Source organism: Gavialis gangeticus, unplaced genomic scaffold, assembly GCF_001723915.1.
Source record: "Gavialis gangeticus isolate Ggan-Ray unplaced genomic scaffold, GavGan_comp1, whole genome shotgun sequence".
Taxonomy (NCBI): domain Eukaryota; kingdom Metazoa; phylum Chordata; order Crocodylia; family Gavialidae; genus Gavialis; species Gavialis gangeticus.
In genome coordinates, this window is record NW_017729025.1 from 51,007,346 (window position 1) to 51,029,981 (window position 22,636).

At 42.5% G+C, this 22,636-nt stretch overlaps 1 protein-coding gene across 10 annotated transcripts in view; it reads right to left on the bottom strand.

Moving 5' to 3' along the window:
- Nucleotides 1-22,636, bottom strand: part of NRXN3 (neurexin 3) — a 1,732,637-nt gene that overhangs the window by 64,168 nt on the left and 1,645,833 nt on the right. For 6 of the 10 annotated variants that reach the window (XM_019518706.1, XM_019518711.1, XM_019518705.1 and 3 more), the window contains one exon: nucleotides 8,478-8,562. In XM_019518706.1, the coding sequence (XP_019374251.1) occupies nucleotides 8,478-8,562 (85 nt within the window). The remainder of the gene's footprint in view (nucleotides 1-8,477; nucleotides 8,563-22,636) is intronic. The other 4 variants (XM_019518708.1, XM_019518704.1, XM_019518713.1 and 1 more) reach the window with 1 other exon arrangement.

A 22,636-nucleotide genomic window follows, 5' to 3' on the forward strand; every position in this document is an offset into this window, starting at 1 on the left:
TGTAATTCTGTCCCATGGTGATGTCCCACAGTTCAAGCCCTCATACATGTGGCCTGATCTTGTATTCTCCCTGCAAGCCAGTTGGTGGATGAAGGAGGAAGAAGTTAAGCTCTCAGTACCATTTCACTTTGGCCACAGTAAATAACAACCATGGAAATGCAGTTTGGAAACAGAAGCAAGGAGGAAAGGATGTTACTTGTGCTTAAAAAATGACCTGTGTCAGGATTTCCTTGGGTCCTTTCTGTTTCTCAAGCTTCACTCAGTTTGGATCCCTTTTGCTGGGTGTGTTTTACGTACTGCGTTCAACACAGCACTTTTGGGCCCAGCTCTTCCCACACTGAAAGTAACGGATGTCCCAGAGCAGAGCTGGATGGAAATGTCTAGATGGAACACAACTGTGTGGGAAATACCAGTGTGTTAAGCCTGGAGTGTACTGTTTATACATACCAGGTTTGAGAAGCTTTCTCTCAGAGGATCCTGATGGAAGCAAAGTCTTCAACTCTGGAGATACCCATGCAGTGAGAAAACAGGGTCCGTGGTGCTGGGGCAGACTCACTGATAGACTGCTGGAAGGATGGGAGATCCTAACATCCTAGCAGGGCCCACGGCTCCAACACAATCGCACCCAGGCTTCCCCAGACTCTATCTTGGAACCGGGAGCCTACACGCTGTGGGATACCCACCTGTAACTGGGGCTTGGCATTTAGCTTCAGAGCAGGGATCCCAAAAGCTCTAAAAACCCTGGCTGCATCCAGGACTCGAAGCTTTCAGGTTCCCAGCCGCAGAACTGGGATGTGGAGGCTCCAAGTCCAGCAACAAGGTCCCAGGGTCAGTGCCTGTGAGACACTGCACCAACAAGGCTGTCAGGGAGCTACACAGCCTGCTCAGTGAAACTAACATTATTGTCAGCTTTATTGGTGGTGCTAGCAGTAAAACTGACAAGAATATCAATTTTCCTGGGAGCTGCAGGGTCCAGGGAACCTATTTCATTGTGGAAGCACTATATTAGGTGCTTGCTGGAATTTCCAGTTTGTGGGAAATTTCAAGAATTTTTGTTCTCTCTCCAATTCAGAGAGAGAGAAATTGGTGAAAAATCATAATTTCCTGAGAGAGCCTGTTCCTCAGCTGTGTCTTCAGAGTGACCTAGACAAATTGGAGGATTGGGCCAAAAGGAATCTCATGAGGTTCAACAAGGACAAGTGCAAAGTCCTGCACTTAGGATGGAACAATCCCATGCACCAGTATAGGCTGGGGGCTGAGTGGCTGGGCAGCAGCTCTACAGAAAAGGACCTGGGGGTTACAGTGGACAATAAGCTGAATATGAGCCAACAGTGTGCCCTAGTTGCCAAGAAGGCTAATGGCATACTGGGCTGCATTGGTAGATATGTTGCCAGTAGGTCAAGGGAAATGATTCTTTCCCTCTATTCAGAACTGGTGAAGCCACATCTGGAGTACTGTGTTCAGTTTTGGGCACCCCACTACAGAAAGATGTAGAGACATTGGAGAGAGTCCAGTGAAGGGCAAGAAAAATGGTGAGGGGGCTAGAGCACATGACTTGTGATGAAAGACTGAGGGAACTGGGCTTATTTAGCCTAGAGAAGAGGAGACTGAGAAGAGACTTAATTGCTGTCTTCAACTGCCTGAAGTGGGATTTGAAAGAAGATGGAGCTAAGCTGTTCTCAGTGGTGGCAGATGACAGAACAAGGAGCAGTGGTCTCAAGTTGCAGCAGGGGAAATTTAGGTTAGATATTAAGAAGATTTTTCTCACTAGGAAGATAGTAAAACACTGGAATACGTTACCCAGAGAGGTGGTGGAAGCTTCATCCTTGGAGGTTTTCAAAAGCCGGCTGGACAGAGCTTTGGCTGGGATGCTGTAGTTGGGGATGGTCCTGCTTTGAGCAGGGAATTGGACTGAATGACTTTCTGAGGTCCCTTCCAGCTCTGTTTCTATGATTCTATGGATGCACAGGCATTTAAGTGGGGGGAGGGATATTGGCTCCAAAGATGGAAGCAAGGTAACATTAAATTTTCCGGACCCAAGAAGGGACGAGTTGGTGCTAAGAGGATTTGTCAGTGGAGGAGAGAGCAGCAAAACAAGCGTCCTGGGTATCCTGCTGGAGATAGACTTTGGAGAAGACAACTTTCAAATCCCACTGGTGCTCCAGAGAAGCAGGGTGGTGCAGGTCACAGGTGGGATGAGCTGAATCAGCACTTCCCTTAGCTTCCCTAGCTCTACTTCCTTCCCCTCCAGCCCTCTGCATGAAAAGCATTAGGCTGGTTCCTTGAAGGTCTCTACTGGAAGGGACTTTATGTCCTGCAAATCAAGCTAGTGACTTTAATACACTTTCCAGTGTAAGGGGTTTGCACATTGGCACTGAAGGAAGCTGCCTGATTCTGGTTCATAAGGCAGAATAGTGAGTGAGTGGTTGCGTATGTGTATTTACATAGAGAGAGGAATGTTCTTGTTGTATGTAGGTGCAAAGAGGTGCTTTAACATGTCAGAGTTACAAAGCAAAAAACAAAGCATTTCTCTTGTGTGTTTGCCACACTAAATCCCTCCTGGGAAAAGCCTACTGTCTGATTTGACCATGTCGGCCTCATCTTTTTAAGCTTTTTGGAGGAATGGAACATACTGACTAAATTCCTCTTGGAAAAGATGTCTAAGAAATTCAGGCTAGTAAGAGTTACATGCTGGCAGCAAAACTGGATAGAAACGCATGAGCTATATCAAACCATAGACCTGAGAGGTTTAAATCTTAGCTGTGGACCATCCTGAGACATTATTTTACAGAGTTTTGGTTTACTGGCAAAACTGTGGTCTCACTGTTTTGACTAATACCGTAAGTGTGTTGGGCTGCAGTTCCAGCTGACTGCCCAATTATCCACATTTAATATGAGTCTGTCCCCAAGGGTTATGCTAAAGACTAAGGACATATTTAATTGTGGAAAGGGTAATGATGCTCTGTTAGACAAGCAGCTGTAAGGCAAGTAGAACTGCAATCCTCAGGGCACTGGGGGCTGGTTTTGGGGCACATTGAAGTTTGCTCCTTTTTGTACTGGGGGCATACAAATACCTTCTAGGTCTGAGGGCATCTGTGAGTAGAGATTTTTCCTTACAAATTATCCAATACATGATTGTAGCTGAGAAAGCTGTGCCTCTTTCTAAACTCAAGGCACTGGACCCAACTTTGAAAATGTTGGAAATCTGAACGAAGACCTAGACTGAACTTCACCAAATCCTCTAGGACAAGCCAGAGCAAAAACCTGGGCCTGGGCACTTGTGACTTTTGGTATGCTTAAAATCCATACTGAGTGCACGTGGATCTTGGGAAAGTAAACCATGTGGGTTTAAGAAAAAGGGAATTCACCCCTAATGCAGAGAGAGAGAGCGAGATGTTAAAGAGAGAGGTAGTCTCTCCATTGTGGGTGACATCATTCCTTGAGCAGAGGGCCCACAGTGCCATAGGGGTCACTAATATTACATTAAGACTTTACACAGAACGCAAAAGGGATCTACAGTTAGAACAACAATGGCTTTTCTGACATGCTTTTTGGTAAGCTTCCTATTATACTAATTTATGGTGCTATCCCTTTTCAGGTGCACTCACTTAGGTATATGAATTTATACAAAAGATGGTTCTCAGCTACATCAGAACCAGGACAGAATTTTCAGGGTTTCATAGTTTCATAGTTTCTAGGGTTGGAAGGGATCTGAGAAGATCATCTAGTCCGACCCCCTGCCATGGCAGGGAAGAGTACTGGGGTCAAACGACCCCAGCAAGGTGTTCATCTAACCTCCTCTTAAAAATCCCCAGGGTAGGACCCTGCACCACCTCCCTTGGAAGTTGGTTCCAGACCCTAGCCGCCCTGACCGTGAAATAGCGCCTTCTGATGTCTAACCTAAACCTACCCTCTGCTAGCTTGTGACCGTTATTTCTAGTCACTCCTGGCAATGCTCGGGGGAACAGGGACTTCCCCAGTGCCTGCTGGTCCCCTCTGACTAGTTTGTAACAGGCCACTAGATCCCCCCTCAGCCTCAGGGTTATAAACTGGGTTTTAAATTAGGGGCTCAGTTGCCATGCTGGTTGCAACTGAGTTTGGTTATTTCTTTTTTTACCCATTATATTCCTTTAAGGAAGCAGGGTAGAGTTATCTGCATTCAGATTAGCTGCACAGTGGGATTTGCATTTGGATTTAAGAAAGTATCAGGCTATGGGGCAAAGGAGCTAAAATCTGCCAGGAGGTTCTTACAAGATTTTTGTCTCCAAATAGAAGCAATCTCGTGGCTGACTCTTCTGCTTTTTTTTCAAGCATGCTGAAACCAGAATCTGAATCTTGGTGGGGTGAAGGATCTGACCCAGTGCCAAAACCAGAGGCATATATTTGGATCTGAGGATTTAAGTCTGACTTGACTGAGGCCAGAAAGTCTTCAGTTTTCAGGATGAAACACTCTCTTTGCCTTATCTCACTGTGCTTGGGTATTGAACAGCAGTGTCATATCGCATCTCACAGTTGCAAGAGGGAGTTCAGTCACCTTTGTGTTACTGCATCGTAGCTTTGAGGGTGACATGAGGCCAAGTCCTGGTGTTTGGCACAAGCTCAAGGGCTTTTAAGACTGCATATTATCAGAGCAGCAAAAAGGAGCCTGAACTGGGTTAGTCATTTAATTTCCAATTTGCTGCAAAACTGAACAGGAAAGCCACAGGGTGGTGTAAAACACACTGACCTGTCAGCAGAACAGGAGGAAGCAACTATAAAAGAGCTTGATAAAAAAACACCAGAAAACACAAGTGAAACAATTGGCTTCTTTTCTCTTGCTAATGTATCCATTAAAGCCACAGATCCCTGCAAACAGCCAAATCTTCTAGCTCGGGTGTTGGTAACCTGTGGCTTGCAGGCTTACTCTGGACCACAGAACCACTGGATCCAGCTCATGGATGTGGGGACTTCAGCACCATTCAGTAGCCAGGCACTTTGGCTGTGGGTGTTCTCCCTGGACCATCGAAGAGACAAGCCATGGTAGCTCCCAGATACCTCTGACCTAGGGTGAGTCATTCTGTTCTGCAGCTGAAAGAGCTTGCCTGCCCTTCTTCTAGCTTGGGAAGAGGAAGAGTATGAAGGCGTCCCCCATGCACCCACCACAACAGGGTTCTGTTAAGCAGGAAGGATTGCATCAGGGATCCATCATCATGGAAGGCACTGACCATCCTGCATGGACAGGAAGCATGGACACTGCATTCTCCATCTGCTTCTCCTAGCACTAGGGCTTGATGGCTTGATTTAATATTGGTGCTTATGTAGAGGGAAAAAGGCTCTCTATACCATTCTTCTCCACTGACTTTGTAAACCAGTGCTTCTGTAAGCAGGGCTTAACTCGAAATATGTAAGTGCATTTGTTCAGCAAAAGCTACCTCACAGGCCATGACTCATACACTGTCTGGGCAGCAACAGCTCAGTGCCAGTATAAATTCCAGGGGCCTCCATCAACTCCAATGGGTCATCATACCCTGTTCAGTGAAGCATTTAGCAAGGGTTATGTGTTTTACTAATGAAGCGTATCAGAAAAAGAGGATTTCAGCGACATTTTAAATAGCACTTCAATTGATTTAGGAAAATAAGTTCCACTGACTGTCCATGGGACCTAAAGGCCAGATATGTAAAGGTATTTAGGGACCTGAAGATAAAGATAGGTCCACGGTGGGATTTTCAAAAACAAGACATAGGAAGCAAGCTCTGACCTCTCCCCTGGGTGAAGAAGTTGTTCCTCTAACTCTTGCATGGAGTAGAGGAGACCGATGTGAAGGGCTGGGGGCAAAAGCAGCAGAGCTCAAACTCTCCTGGAACACCTTAGGAGGTGCTTGTGTATGTGTTTTCCAAACAAAAAAAATCCAACCACCCCTGCTGTAGATTACAACTGTGTGTAAGTAAAGCATATCATGCTGAATGTCTGTTTACACTCTGTTTCTCACGGAGTGAGAATGGCTCCTTAAAGAAGCAGCTTTGAAGGCTGGTTGGGGAAAGGGAAGAGGCATGATAAGTCATGATATATGCTGAGGCACCCTGGGGAAGGAGAGTTCAGCATGAGTCACAGGCAGTCCCCTTGCAGGAAGGAGGTGAGGAGAGAGGGCAGTCTACCCTGGAATGCTGAAGGGTCCAACCAAAGACTAACACTCTGTGTGTGACATCCTATACGTTCAAATTAAAGCTGATATAAAGCAGCCACAAAAAGGTTCTACATTTTTTCGAGCAACATCTTTGTGGCTGGCTGACCACTTTTTTGCCTGGCTGGCCAATTTTAAGTTGCAATAATTACTTGGCCTGTAAATAAATACTTTGCAGGACTGACACACTTAGAAACCACTATCAGAAGGAGGCAGTTGTCATGGCTTGGCCATGACAGGAGAATGAGAGGAGACTGTATCCTCATGAATATTTTGTACAGCAAGATTTGAAGTGGCTCTAGAAAGCAGGGTTGCCCTCTATGGCAGTACCACAAGGTGTACAAAAATTATATGAAGTCATTCAACATCAATGTTGAAAGCTGAGAGGAGCATGTAGATTCCTGTCTGATCTGGAGAGAACTTCTGGCACTGGGTGCAGCATAATACAAATCTGCTTTGATCCAGAGGATGGAAGCAAAGTGAGAAAGAAGAAAGCAATGTGCTGTAAACTTGGACTCCAGCTCAGGCAACATATGGTTCTATGAAACTTGTAGCAAGCTGTGTCGCTCTCAAATTGGGTTTGTCAGCCACAAATGGATTCATCAAGCACTTAACTAGACTTCTTGCATGTACACCATGATCCAGAGGATCAACAGTTCCTTGATACCCAATTTTTTTTGGCAATTAGCTAGTTATTGCACAGTAAGTGTAGCATGTCAGGGCCTAAGTCACATAGGTTCTTTATGAAAACATTGCCCTAAGCAATTTTTCTTAGCAGCTTGCTTCTTGAGGCTTTGCATTTGGAGTCATTCACGGATGTCATGAGTCAGTTTACTGATGTCTCCACAGCACAATTCATCATCATGGAAGTAGCTGCTAAAGGCATAGTTTTCAACAACTTACTTGTATAGCTTGTATGCAAAGACCTTTATACTGATCTGAAAGGATGGAGAGAGGGCAGAGGCCATGTAATTTGCTAGTATCCGCCTGTCTTTTAATGCATTTCCTGCTTCCTTGTTCCTGTTTCACTGTGGAATTTCCCAGCTACAGTGCAAAGCAATTTGAAGTTATTGAAGGACCAAGTTCTACACAAAAATGCAGGCAGAATATGAAGGGTGGATAAGAAATATGAAAGCACTAGCTTTGGGTGACTTTTATTGTTATTATTGTATTAATCGAAAAGCTTCAAGAAACTATGAACAGAACATTTTATGGGGGGTTTTTTAGCAGAAAGAAAAATAACTTGAAAAAAAATAAACCAAAATAAGAACAAACAAAGCAAAACAAAAACAATAAACTAAACAAACTATTTATGTGTTTCACCGTTAAGGACATAAGAGTCTAATCAAACTCCATTTTTTATGTACACAGAAATTCGATGATATCTGTTCTCTATTATATAAATGCTTAACTCATGGCAAGCCTCAAAAAGAAGACTTGAGAAAGTCTGTGAGAAATAAAATAGATCACAGTTGCCTGCTGGATAACACATCATATATATCTCACCAGAAAGAAAAGCCATCAAACCATCAAAATGTATCTGGGTCGAAAAGGAGAAAGTGAGTCAGTTTCAAAAGGCTACAGTCCAGTTGACTCTTCAGTGGATACATTTTGAAGCATCACTGCAGATAACATGGCGGGGCTTAATACTAATTTTGCATTCACCATGCTTTAGTGCTCCCCAAGTTTTCTGGGCACACAGGGAACAAAATTAGTATAAATATTTTACCATGTTAACTGCATTCAAATCCCATGGACAAATGTACTCTTGCGGCACATTCTCAGAACAATTAATGAGGATTAAACAATATTGACAATTCATTATTGCTCCACTTTAGCTTCTTCTTCTTCTTTTCTCAATCTCTCTCTCTCTCTCTCTCTCTCTCTCTCTCTCTCTCTCAAGCATTCCCCTATCTCCTTTCTAAATCTTTAGTGTCTGCTTTGGATAACAGCAATTTTTCCTCCCCAAATGAGCCAGCACAATAACTGCTACAAATCTGTAGCACAACTGTTAACTCTTAATTAATCATGGGCTGGTTCCAGAATGTTTGGCTTCCTGTGAAGCCAGCTTTACATTAACTGAGAAGTGATTACATTTCTGTTTTTTCAGTGCCAACTCCATGGGATCGGATGCTTGGCTGTATACGTCTGTATTTTATATACAGTATGTATGTATATGTATATAGATATATATACACACATATTACATATACATATATAGGGATATATATGTATACATTCACACACACACATATATATATATGTATGTATTGTTTTTTGCAAATGAAATAAGAAAGCAAGCAAAATGAGACTGACCTGTCTTACCTGTGCTTGGCTCACATTCAATGAAGTCTTCGTCATCGCTGGAACATTCAGCTGATGAAACGATGTCATCTGTTGTCTGGTACATGAAAGAAAGGAGCAAAGAAGAGGGGAAAAAAAGGGAGGAAAGTATTAAGATGATTGGTGTTGCAGAGGCTGGAACAGAGGCAGCTTACCCCTTCAGACATGTTTTAAGTTTCATCTTTTAAAATGTTGATCGTCTGCCCAACATTCCAGTTATATCTATGCAAATGTACCTCCATAGTGCTGGATTCTGTTATATCATGTACAATTCTTGTGCTGTGCTGCTGAATATTTCAGGCAGGTATAGGCACAATGTTCCTGCTGTGCCATTTAACCTGTGTGTGCTGTGCTACTGAATGTACTAGGAACATCTGAGTAAAACACATACTCAGCTGACCCAGATACAGTCAAAAGAACCAGGCACGTTTACTTAAAATGCTGACTGTTGTTTTGCAAATACAATATTGTCCCAAAGCAAAGGCACACATGCCATGTGTTGAACATGTCAACATACTAGGCACATACAGGCTGAATGCATTAATTGCATGGGCAAACATACCAGACAAATTCAGGTAACAGGCACTTTCTGTTTAGCTGAAAGTACTGCTCCCTTCTCTTTCTCTCCCAGCAACTCTCCCCTGCCTCCCCACAATCAAAAAACCAAGCATACCAGGTAGCTACACACCATTTGTACTCAGACTGAGGGCACCTGTACCTGTTGCAATGGGTTATATTTCACACATACCAAGATAGACCAGACCTGCTGCTGCAGTGCTAACTGACCTAGGTACAATGGTTCTGCTGAATGTTTCAGGTACGTCCACACAGAACAAAACCTGTTTGGTTGCTAAACATAGAGTGGAGTGTTAATGTCTTAATGTAATGGATGTAGTATCGCCAACGGGGTAGAAGGTCTGCCACTTTAACGCTTGAGCCAAGTGAAGAATGTCTCTGGCCCTTTGAGTTTCAGTGCATTACTTGCAGTTTGCAGCTGGTAGTTTTTTTGCTTCTTGTCTAATTAACGAGCAGCATGTACTGCAGTGTGCTAGGGAGAAGTGTAATGGCGTCTCTCCCCAGCAGCAACTCCTTCTTGTAATTGCTGCAATTAGTTGAATTGGTAATGTGGACCATTAGGGAAAGTCTGTGGCAGCCTCTGGACACAGGTTATAACATTCCTGCAGACAGTACAAAATTACCCTGGCTCAGCAGCATCAGCTCAACCTCTGGCTCCTGCTGAAATAGTCTCTCTCCCCTATCCTTCCCTTGTGTGTAGCAGAACACTGCCCATTAGACAAAGCAACTGCATCAGTGAAAGGACTTACGAACAAAACACCTTGCTGGGGCTGCCATGAATTGCTACTCACCTCTCTGACACTCCAGAGAAGCAAAGTGACCCTCAGAACATTGTATTGAGATTTAGGTAGAGAAAATATTTATCCTGGGGCTTTCAGGCCTTTACAAATACCCCAGTACTTTGTCCCAGAAAAAGACTCATTCTCTCTCTTCTTTTCACAGGGAACTCTCCTTTACCTTCCTTGATACTCTAAACTTCTGTGATAGGGACAGACATTCAAAAAGTCTGAGCCTGACTTGATTCAGTCTTCACAAGTTAGTCTAACCTGCAAAGCTTGAACTGATTTCAAAGTGGACAGACATTCCCTTTTCATTCTAGAAACGCAGGCACATGCCTGCAGTGGCTCAAGCTAGAAGCAGGGGGTGGGGAGGTGCTAGAGCAGCCTTTCCTTCACTTCCACAGGGCTGTGCTGAGGGTGGGGCATGGCCAGGCTCTGGCAGGATGCTCTTATTATTCCCCAACTCCTAAGCTGCCCACCAGGGAATGTTTATCACCCCTAACTCAATGTTTATCAACCCATTAAGAAAACAGAGCCTCTCTCCATTAACTAATGGAGCTCTTCTTAAACAGCTCTTCTAAAGATGGACATTAACCTGTTGATTAGCTCCAAAAAGCCTGTCTGCCTTTGTTGTCTGCCACATCAGGGACTGTAACTAGCATGTGATATGCTAGCTAATGCTGAGCCATCTGTGTAAGGCAGAGGGGTAGGGGAATAATCCCTGCTTAGCAGGGAGAAGACAGGCAAACGCTCTGTGCCTGCAAGTCTCTGCCGGAGCTGCAGCCAGGGAGCAGAGAGGAGGGGACAGCCCTGCTGTGGAGCAGAGAGACCAGCCCAGAGAGCATGCTGGGATGCTGGGGGAGTCTGGTTTATCTTAAACCAGCAAGGGGTCTGGGACATTGCATAAACTGGTTTGACCCAAATCAGTTAAGCCTACATTCAACCAGGTTCAGTGCACTTAAACTGGTTTCTGTGTAATGCCTGTCCCTAGCCCCCAAGTGATCAGGCAGTGCCAGGTTCTTTACCCAAATGTATAGAACATCTAGCCTACTTAGCATAGAGCCTGCTGGACTTGGTATCAGGAAACCCTTCCCCTCTCTGTCTTCTGCTGCAAACATATACCTCCCTTCCCCATGCTCTTTGAACTAAGTGATAGGCAGGGCCTAGGACAGGCAAATGTGAGGCACATCCAGCTGGCTAGAATTACCCTGCCTACACGTTGCTTCCATTGATCATTTCCTAAGCAGGGTTTTTATCAGGAGAATCTGCCATGTGAAGGCACATTGCTGTTCCGCCTGTTAGTGTAGTAAAAACCCCTTTTAAGTTGTTGCTGCCTGGTATGCCTGATATTAGGTCTAAACCAACATTCCTTTGCCTCTGATTTCAGTAAGTCAGGATTGGTCAAGGACTATAAGTAAGAGCAACAGGATGAAATTAAGAAGTAGAAAATAAAAGATTAATATCTATAAGAATGGGAAGGAACAGGAGCCATATCACGCAAATCATTTAAACTTGCACTGGATCAGAAGAGCACTAGAAAACATTTTATAGGACAATATCTTACAGTGGCACCTGGGGGATGGACTACATGAAACTTTCTAAGACAATGGATCAGAGGATTAGTTATCTGAAGAGATGATTGAGCATGTCTAGACTACATATTATGTTCTCTTTGAATATGGAAACAAACTTCCTAGGAACTGGCTTATGGTGATATAATTTTACTCAGGACCTTTTTTGCACTGGACTTTAAGGACATCCTGAGATGGTTTAAGAGACAGAAAAATGTAAGAAACATGTATATAAAGAGGAACTTAGCTGACCTGGGGATCAGTTGTTTCTCTAGCTAAAATGGCAGCTTCTCTTGGGCATGCAAAATAAAGGAGGACTGAACTCAGTTGAAATCCTAGGGCTAACTTCTCACTCTAAATATAAAGTGGGTTTGATGCCAGTCTGGGCAGCAAGAGGCATCCAGGGAAGGGATATGCAAGATGTATGTTCTGGTCATGTAGATGTATTGTATGGTATTGGTTATCTCAAAGGATGCTAAGCTATTATAGAAGCAACACCCAGGGAAATGGTATGCTCCAATCTTGAACTGCAGCTGCCTCTTGGGGGACACGTCACCTTTTTAACTTCAACATTATAAAATAATTTGCTACATCAAGCAAACAGCATTGTATTGGATATGCAGGGGGACTTCTAATTAGGTGGAATGTAATTAAGATTTAGATATCAGACACCCGTACACTTAGGATTGTTAATTTCAAGTTTTTTGTTTCAGAAGGAAGAAAACTTTTAATTGGAAGAATTCTGACATGGACTGCTAAGGACTATGAGGAAAGTACAGAAGCTATCAGAGGACCGCAACTCTTAGAGCACTAGGTTTTCTGTGGAGGTCTTTGCTCAAATTAGAAGATTTAACAAGTTCACAGGGAAGATGTTACAGCTAGAGAAGTTATCTGAGGACCTTTAATGATATGAATATGGAATCACATCCATTATAACAGCCAATATGGCTTAGTCATTTTCCTGGAGAACACTTGGAACAGCTGCTTTTTCCTATTGCTGTCACCGTCCTTTGCAGAAGCTGACAGATGAAGAACTCTGAAACACAGCATAAGTCTGCAGTGAGACAGAGATGCAAAGACAGTGGGACTGGTGTGTTTTAGTCTTTCAGTTCCATATCCAATTGAAAAAGCAGCTCAAAGTCTACACATGCTCCTAGATAAATGCTTGATGGAGAAAAGGTTCTCAACTCAAATAATTCATGGGAAGTGACTTCTCTTGCCGGGAAAGAAGGTCACAAAGAGCAGCCTGATATTATGCAAAATGCAGAGAAGTGGCTAACTCTGGCCCCGTTATTCCTGCTAAATGTGACTGGTGGCACTTTCCCATATTCCAAGTTGGCTCCCCAAAGCCCTCTCACAGATTCCCTGGTGCCCTCATCTTTTCTTCTCCTGTGATTCCAGAATGAGACACAAACAATACTCACTTATTTTTTTACCAGAACTATTGTCAGTACTGAGACCTCCAGGAAGGCCAGGAGAAACTAATTCACTCACTAGTCTTGCTGGAAAACATCTTGTAATTTTTCCCCCAGGGCTTTCTACTTCTCTCAGTCACTATCCGATTTTCCAGTGGCAGCACCTGCTGCTTTCCATGAAGCTTTAACTCACATATCCAAAACATGAGCCATCCTCGCTGGAAGCTAGACTTTCTGTGAGAAGATGTAGCAACTTCCCAGAGATTAAAGCAGAGCAAATAGGCGATATAAATCTTGTACCAGGGAACAGTCACTTTGGGCATTTATACACATGGTGCAGGGGTACAGGGCACTTTACAGCATGTTGGAGCAGCCTCAATGTATGTGTATAGGCACCCTTTAAGACCATCCTCTGAAGCCAGCATGGTTTTCACCTGTGGATTCAGAAGACAGCATACCCTAGGGGACAATGAGCACAAAACTGCCAAGAACTCCTTTTTTTTCCCCTTGTGCTGCCACCAACTGATCATTTGTAAAAATCATCTAACCAGTCTATGCTTCACATTCCTCATTTGCAAAATGGGGCTGATTAAACTCTGTCTCAAGAGGACTGTGAGGATTAATTAGTTAACACTGGTCTAGTGCTCAGAAGTTGTTAAGTGCCAAGTGTTATCATCCATGGGCAACTGCACACTAACAGCTTCAGGTGCCTAATTACTCCATAAGGGCTTTATAGTCCAAATGATATGAACAAGATATTTCCCTCGAATCTAAAGAAAATTATGTTTGTGCTTTCATTTGGGAGATGGAGAGAAAGAAAATATTTGCCTATCCTGTATATTAGCTAAATTCTATATTAAAAAGAATAATTCATACTATCATATTTTAAAATATGTATTTCAGTTTTTTAATCCCAGCATTGAAATTACTTGGCCCTGTATTAAGGACCATAAAACTAAAGATAGGTATTATAATAACTTTCAATAAAATTTCTCTCTGGCAGGAACCCTTTTTATTCCTTCCCTGAAAGATTTTTTATTGCATTTATATTATTATTTTTCCCTCTCCCTCTCTCCAGTGTTTATTGAAATTACCTTGGAATAAAACCTGGGCAGGAGAAAGCACAAAACTCACAGTCCACCCTTGAGGATTTATGGCCATATTTACCTTCAAATTCCCTCAATTTCACAGAACTGACTCCTCACTCCTTCCAATGAATTATTGTTTCTGTAATCACCTCCTTCTAATTATTCACTCAAAGAGCCTCTTCAATCTTGCCTTGGTGATGGTTTTGCATCTTTGTTCATTACTATACATCACTAGTATTGAGAGCAAAGTCTGGATGGCATGGCAAGCCCTGGTCAAGACAATTTCTTTCCCTTCCTTTCCTTTTTAAGAGCCTGAAGTCCCAATTTATGCTTCAGATTCACAACCTTTGCCCCTTTGTTCCATGCGAAGTGGCAGGCTCTGAATCTCCCAGCACCCAGAATACAATACTTTTTGGTCATCTTGCTCCCTGGGTGTACTATTATTTGATGGAGATTAAGCACAGGATGAAATAAGTCCTGCCACAGAACAGCTTTATGAAATTATAAATAACACAGCTGAGAATGATGGTGTTCTCATTCCTAGTGAGAAAGAAAAGAGAAGGACCCATAAATATCCTCCAAGTCCAACAGACAAACTTCTTTACAGTACATTCTTGGCAGTTGCTTCACTCTATAAAGTAGAATTAAGTTCTCCTAGGTGCCTGACTTTTGAGTCTAGCACATACCCTGTTCCTACTCCAGCAGTGCATTTGAAATGCATCGTTCAGTATGTTAGCAAGTCAGAAGTACAGAGCTTGGTGGCATGGGGAACCACAATTTATATTTAACTGTAAGATGGTCTCAACCCAAAACCTCAGACCCAAACTTTTGCAAGTGTTGGAGAAGTTTGGTTGTAGTCATATCAACTTCGCATCACCTTCCATCTCTATTATGAGCTGAACTGAAACCCAATATCAGCATTCTCCTTACAAATCCAGTAAACTTCTGAATTCAGTCACTTGGATGTCTTTTCACTCCCATTCCGTTGTATTTCCTAACTCTGTGTCAGACTACAAGTAGTGATATTCCATGAAAATGACAGGGCTCAGGATACCTGCTACCCTGGCCAAAATTACTGAGCAGAGGGCATGTATCTTAATCTCTCCTATGATACACTAGTACCACATAAAAGAGGCCTGGGCGATTGGCTGTTGGCTCTTTAAGCACAGTCCTAACACTATTCGCAACTGTTTCCATAGAATGGGAATCCTAGTTTGTCCTGCCTATGACTTGTGCCTTTAATTTGATTCTCATTTTTCCATTTCATCTTTGTTTACTAAATGCCTGGGAAGTGGTTATGTTATAGCATGTCTGGGAGATTGAACCGGGACAAATTCAAGCTACTGCATTTAAATGGAAGTAATATGCAACACACCAAAGAAGGATACTTCAGATGCATAGCTTGTAACATGATACAGCATGGAAAAAGATGCTGCAGTTGAGGGGCTCTGTATTCACAGCAGAGTCACTATTTCAAAGAACAGGGGATTGATAGTTCCTCTCTCTCTCCAGCTCCTCTGAGGCTGAAGCCAGAACAAGTGGGCCAAGTTCTCTGCTGATGAAAACTGGTATTGGGGTCAGTGGAGTTACATCTGTTTACAACAGCAGAGAACACAGCCCACTGTGTCTCACTTCAGACACTTCAATGCAGAAAGACATAGACAAATTGGATGGAATTCAGAGAAGAGCAACTGCAACGATGAAGGGATTGGAGAGATTTATGGATGAGACAAATTTGGCAGAACTAAACATCAGAGTTTGGCTTAACAAGGACTAAAGGGGTCATGATAAATGTTTACCAGTAGTTCAAGGGTGTAAGCAACAGCAAGAAGGAAGAGGAGATATTTAGAGTGCTCTATTGGATTAAGAAAAGGAACATTTAAAAATTTAGGATGACTGTCAAGAAAACATTCTTGACAGTGAGTTCTATTAGACTGGAACAGTCTCTCCAGGGGACTGCTGGAAGCCATCAGTGCTGAGATAAAGCTGCTATACAAGTCATTCATCCCTGAATACAATAATATCAGTGTACAGGCTCCAGTGGATAGTATTTTGTCCCTTTTATCTTTAATCTAACTCAGTCCAAGCTAATCTGGTGATTATATCATGGTCATCACAATGTTCCATAAAACCTCCTTATCCATTTTTTTTGCCGTTTCAAAAGCAGGTGGTAAGGCTGTCCAACATAGATTCTGAGCTATTTATACTTCAATTCAAGCAAAGAGATGTCATTGCCAGAGGTCTACCTGTATGAAAAAAAACCCATTCTTACAGCCCATGGGTCCTGACTGACTGGAAGCAAGTCCTTAACTAGCATGAATATACTCTTCCACATTAACCCAGCCTCCACACATTTCCTATCTGTGCAATCCTGGCTGGACATAAATGAGCAAACCTATCTGTTGTTGAATTATGTCATTAAGTAGGCATCAGAATAGAGCAACCCCCTGAAACAAAATCAGCCATTCAGTCATTACCACAGCAAACAAGAGATTAAATAACTGCATAGTTAAGTTAAAAAAGGAAGAAAAGCTGTTCCCCCACCCCACTGTCCCTGTGTGTGTCAAACCCACTATCATGGGCAATATTGCTTAAAAAGCGCCTTGAAAGTTGAATTAGCCCTTTGGAAGCACAAAGCCTGATTCAATAGAATCAATAGTTCATTAAGACTGTAAAGCCAGCCTCTTCTTGACCAGTTTTGGTGCCAAGTACCAGGGGCTTTTGTTCTGATCCTTAAGCCATGCAAAGACAATGGAGAGGAAAAAACCCCACTGTTTCTGCTGCCTTAAGCCTTTTACATCCATCTGCTGTGGGTGGGAAGGACAACGGAGTTTGTGAGGGGGAGGGCACCGAGGGGACAGAAAAGAAGTGGGGAGGATTAATCTGTCTGTTGTTCAAGGCACCCTGACAGAGGAAAGAGGAGTATTGAACCACAGCAGCTTAACCAAACTTCAATGTACCTTCCCAAAAGCAGGAAGAATGTAATGCTACGTGGTGTTCTGCTGATAAGCAAATCCTTCTAAATCCTTTCAATTTATTTCTTGGCCTGAAGAAATTACATATTATTTAGGAGCCAAATAAATAAATAAAAACTCATCTCCAGGAATCTAGATTGGGTGTTTATTGATCTCCCTCTCACATTCACACACTCTCTTCCCCCCCCACCCCCCATTTTCTCCCTTTTCCTAGTAGAGCAGTACCCACTAACTCATGATGCGATTGAGTCTGCTAGCGTTTCCATTGTAAAGACCTCAGTGCAGCCCCCAGAGACTGTCAGGAGTTCAGAGCTCAAGTATAAAATATCAATTCTTGGTTAAAACCCAACAGATTTAGTTCTGATGCCAGGGAGGAGGTCCGCCCCCCACCCCACCCCCTTTTAAGCCAATCCCTCCTCTTCTGCATTAATTTAGTTTCTTTTAAAGAGAGATCTTCAAGACAAACAAAGCATATATATTTTTAAATGTTGCTGTCTGAATTCTGTGCTACTAACATCTCTGGGTTGGAAGAGCTTTCAAGATCTATTGTAATTTTTATCAATTAATACCATCGGTTTCCTCTTTTTGAGTTTGTTCACTTTGGGAGTGTGAAGTGAGATCAATTTCCCTTCCTCAGTCCCAGTGCACATAAAGCAGATGCACATGTTCTAGGGAAGTCATTGTCAACCTTTTTAGACTCAAGGCTCTTCTCCATAATGTCTGTGAATGGAGTGACAACACATTTCAAAACTCACTCATTTTTGTGGTGGTTACCTTCTTGAAGAGGGGCCAGTCAGTGGGAGTGGGGGAGCAGCCAGGCATATAGAGCCTGAGCCTACCCTTATCTGCTTATCTCCTCACACTTCCTGAGCCACCCTTCAACGGATCTTGTGGCACCCCAGGGAGCTCCAGCACCCTGATTGAGAATCACTGCTTTAGGCAATGGCCATTATGTCAGATATGGGTGCTAAAGGATAGGCAACTAAGTACTGATATAAAACACAGATAAAAATAAACAGAGATGTGCAGACAAGCAGCCAGATTTTCGAAAGTGCTAAGCCTCCACCAACATCCCAGCGAAGTTAATTTAATTTGCTGGGGGCACAGAACTTTTGACAAGCAAGCAACCTATTTAGAAACCTAACTTTAGGGCACCTCTTTTTGAAAACCTTTGGCCAGGACTATTTGGAAAGTGTCTCCTAATTCTCACTGAAGAGATTCCCCAAGAGGAGGTGGAGGGAGAGGCAGGGGGGAAAGGGGAGAAGGGAGGGCAGAGAACAGCTTATGCCACGTGAAGGCTTTCTAGTAGGCTTTAAAAATGCCTTAATTTCCACCATCCAAAGCAAAATAACTGACTGCCCTGAGTAGCACAGGTTGCAACCTCTTCTGTAAAGCAGATAGTGCCGTCTACCAATTACAGCAGAACACCAGGAGTCAGCCTGCTGGGCTTGATCTTCCTGCCTCTGGCATAGATTTGCTGTATGACCTTGGGCATGTCACTTCACCTCCCTATTGGTTTACCCATCTAGAAAATGGGATGAGAATTATTTCTCTCCCTCCTGGGCATGTCGTTAGCTCCTTCAAATACTTTGAGACCTTTCGATCAAAGTCTCAGTTCAAAGTTTTATTAAATTAACAAGGGGAAGGCTATATTTCAGAGAGTTGGAGATGCACATGGTCCAAGCTGCATGAGCTGCCCTTTTAAGACTCAGCTTCTAGTGAGAGTAAATAGGCTCTTTCCTCACAAGTTAGCCCTGCACTTAATAACTGTGTCAGAAGAATATTTTTCATTTACACTTTGCTCTTTGCTGGAAATCAATATGTCGTTTGCTGGCATTTTCTCCTGGACATCTTTATTTAGCTTGTCTTTTCTTCCTTAGAGGGGAGGGAGTTGTGTTTGATTTTGTTCTGTTATTGATCGGATCATTCTGAGGAAGAAATAAATAACTAAATACAGCACAGTGGCTTTAATGACAATCTTTTAAGCCTCAAGATCTCCTCACCATGTTGCTTCCCTTCCTAACAGGTGATTTAAAAGAAGCAAAATCTATAAACTAAGATTACTGTGCAATAAAAAGAAAGAGGCAGTCACATATACAATTTAAGCTGCATTTCTTTTTATGTGCTCATTAATAAAACCACTTGGGTCCTGTTGCTATTTTAAAGGAAGTGCAAATTTCACTGTCGCAGCACCTAGTGCTATGATCTCATCAGAACTTGTGAACTAACCTGGGGGGTCCCAGTTAATAATTGGATTGGTAAGACCTGCCAGGGAAAGAGTCTATAGATGGAATCGAAGCATTGTATCATCTGTACCACGGTAGAATTCGAATGTGTCAAAAGTGACATGCCCTTAAGGCTCCAATACTGCAAATCACATGAGGTGAACAGTCCCCAGTACTCTGACAGCAATAAAACTCCATGCGGGCAAGAGTTCTTAACACCCTTTAAGATCAAGTCCAACATGACCAACAAGTAGACCAAAGCCCAGTTTAGCCTTAAAGGGTGCTATGCCATGGCAGGTAACACATTTCAGAGGAGACGTACAACTGAGAAGTCCTGAACAATTAGCATTAAAGAAACCATAGTACATTTCGTGAGCAGAAGACATGACTCTTGCTAAATCCAAAGTAGGAGGCTATATTTAGCATCTTTAAACCTTACAACTCAACAAAACCTTCTTTTCTTTATGTATTAGACAATGGTATAGTGCTGTTGTGCACAGCCAGACGGCCACCATGTTCCATCCCAGATACGGCTGCATTTCGGTTGGGATAAATTGACCCTTAAAATTTGTGAAGTGCTTTAGTATCCATCTAGCATGAAAGGTAAAATATCAATGTAAAATACAATTATTTATGCTTGTGAATGGCTCAGCAAGTTGCTAGCAATTCATTGTGTATCCCTTAATACATGCAGTCCAGTGTTATAAAAGGTTCTGTTGTCAGGACTGTTTTACTTAACACTAAAGTAGTGGGGTATTTTATTCATAAAATAACAGTAAATGTAATAGCTTTGAATAAATATGCCTTAAAACAGTTTCTGCAATTATGGTGTTTATAAGTACCTCTGAGTCCAATAAGATAAACATCTATCTTTGAATATTCACATTAAGGCACTAGACTGCTCTTTCCAGACTTAAATCTTAGCTGAACAATGTACTGTTAACACACTTTATCATTCCTTACACTTCCTTCTCTTTCTCTGCACACATTAATGCACTCTCAGCGAATGGAATTTAAATACTGTTACTCACAGGGCACACATATTAGCACATAAGGTGGGTCTCCAAACACCTCTAAATGAAGAATAAATATACATTCATTTCTAAATATCTTTGCCCACTGGATACACATTAATATTTGGAAATAGTCCCTGAATACCTTTACAGATCACATACACATTAACAAACAAGACTAACTTAGAAGTGCCCAAACACAGAGCATATACATTAAAAAGGCCATAAATAGATTTAGTGGCTAAACAACAAATGTGGTCATAAACGGGGCTGGATCTTAAACTCCTGTTTGTATAACAGAGGATGGACATTAAAACTCAAGGCTATTCCAAAGCAGATTGATTTTCAGAGCTTCGAGTACCTGTAGATGACAAGAGCTCAGCATCTCTGAAAACCAGAATGTAAATACCTATGCATTATCTATGCTTTCTAAAATCTCCGTCACATTTTTATTTGAGTAGTCTACAGACATTAATTAATTTAAATAGGGAATCACTCTGATTCCCCTTGCACAACTAATGAATTGAGACAGTGAGAGGTTAAGTGACTTGTTCAAAGTCCTCAGGAAGTTGCGATAGAATAAGAAGTAGCATTTTGCCTTGTCCTGCCTAACAAAGTTTTGCAACCAGAGATCTGGTGGCTAAGAGTGAAAAAATCATACTCCTGGCTGATACCATTCACCTAGCAAAGCCCCCTATTTGAAAGCAACTATTCTGTCAAAAGAGGGCTCTCTGCTGGCAGGATTTCTGTCACTTAGGCTAGAAACAGACTTCATCAAATGAAGTGGATTAGCTGTGCTGCAATGTGTCATAGCACAGCTGATCTGTTTCACTGGATGAAACACATGACCCCTTGTCTCATACTTGATGGTGCAGAACAAGGAGAAATGTGATCTCTGGAGCCAATTCTGGGTGAGTGGTGAAAGCTTTGCTTTCCCCACTCAGACAGATCCATCCCTCTGCAATTGCATGAGTGAGTCTAGCGGAATCCTACCTTCCCTGCTCAATCAGACTTGCTCCTGTGAACTCAGGGTCTGGCTGAGTGGAGAACCCCAATTTTCCTGCTTATGGGTGCCTCCCTCTAAGTGGGGAGAGCTGGGCAGGAGCTTCCGGGCCTTGAGGGGCTCACAGGCTCCCAGGCCACCTGCTCAGGGTTGCTGAAGAGTGTAAGAAGCTCAGGCTGCTCGTACTCTGCCAACACAGAGCTAAGAGATGTCCACTGCAATACAGGAGCAGAGACTACTATTAACCTTTGTTGCACCACTGATTTTTCTTTGATGTGGTGCAACAAAGGGTAGGATTGTCTATTTATCCACAATTTGTGCTACCATAAAAGTGTTTATGGTGGTAAAATTGAGATGTCAGGCAATGGCTGCTTCCACCTTCAGGAAGGTGGTTAGAGCAAAGTGGGCTGAAAACTCTCTTCTGTTTCCACATGCAGCGTTTCCACTGTGCTGCCACGGCCTGGTCAGCAAAGCTGTGGTGGCAGCAGTGCCAGAATGTAGGCAAGCACTCAGATCTCCTAATTACCACTTCAGCATTTTCGCCCTATGACTGGTCCACCTCTCTCAACATATGGTACAAATTAGCACAGACAGCTAGTCCATACATACTTGTACACATAGCACATTGCACACATTAAAGGGACACCATCAAGTTAAATCTAATCAACATTTCTAAAAAGGAATTAAAAATTGTTTTACGTATTGCTCCTGCCCCTGAATTCTTCTGTCAGTTTTTGTGATTTTTTACACTTGTGGTTTCTCTATTATCAAAAGCTTTTCTTCTTTGTTACTGTGTGAACACAAGCAACATGGAAAACTATCATGACTAGGAATACTAGCTGTGCAGAGAAACTGGGCTTAAATACTCCAACCAAGTGGACTAGACACAAACCAGATGGAATCTCTTTCGGTTTTAGCAATCTTATACAACATTTGTAAAACTGACAGTGACAAGTGTTTTACACAAAAGTGTGATTTTTAAATTAATGGTTCAATACTGAACTCTACTTTCTAAGTACTGGTATACCATATTATTGCACGTGGTAGTCTTAAGAGCTAATTTCTAAAGACCTATACAAATAGCATGTAAGTTCATATGATCTTGCCCCTAAATATCTCTGCTGTACTGACGGACAGAATTAAATAGGTTTGAATACTACTTTATCTATCTTTCCCTAACTCTAACCAAACCTAAGTAAACCATTTGATCTTGGAACCACTAAGTGTAGAGACCTACAGAACACAAACATTCACCTATTGTGCTGCATCCACCACACATTGTTGAAGCATCAAGTTCACCAGCCAGTTGATCTTCTATTTCCTAAGCAGTTAAACCTAACAAATATCTCCTGACACTCCCGGCAGTTACATTTGAACTGACATCAATTAAATGCCACCTCAGGGTGGTCAAAACAGTGAATGGCTGTCATGCAAGCAAATTCTTCCATTGGATAAGCAATCTCCCATGGACAGCAGACACAGTGAAC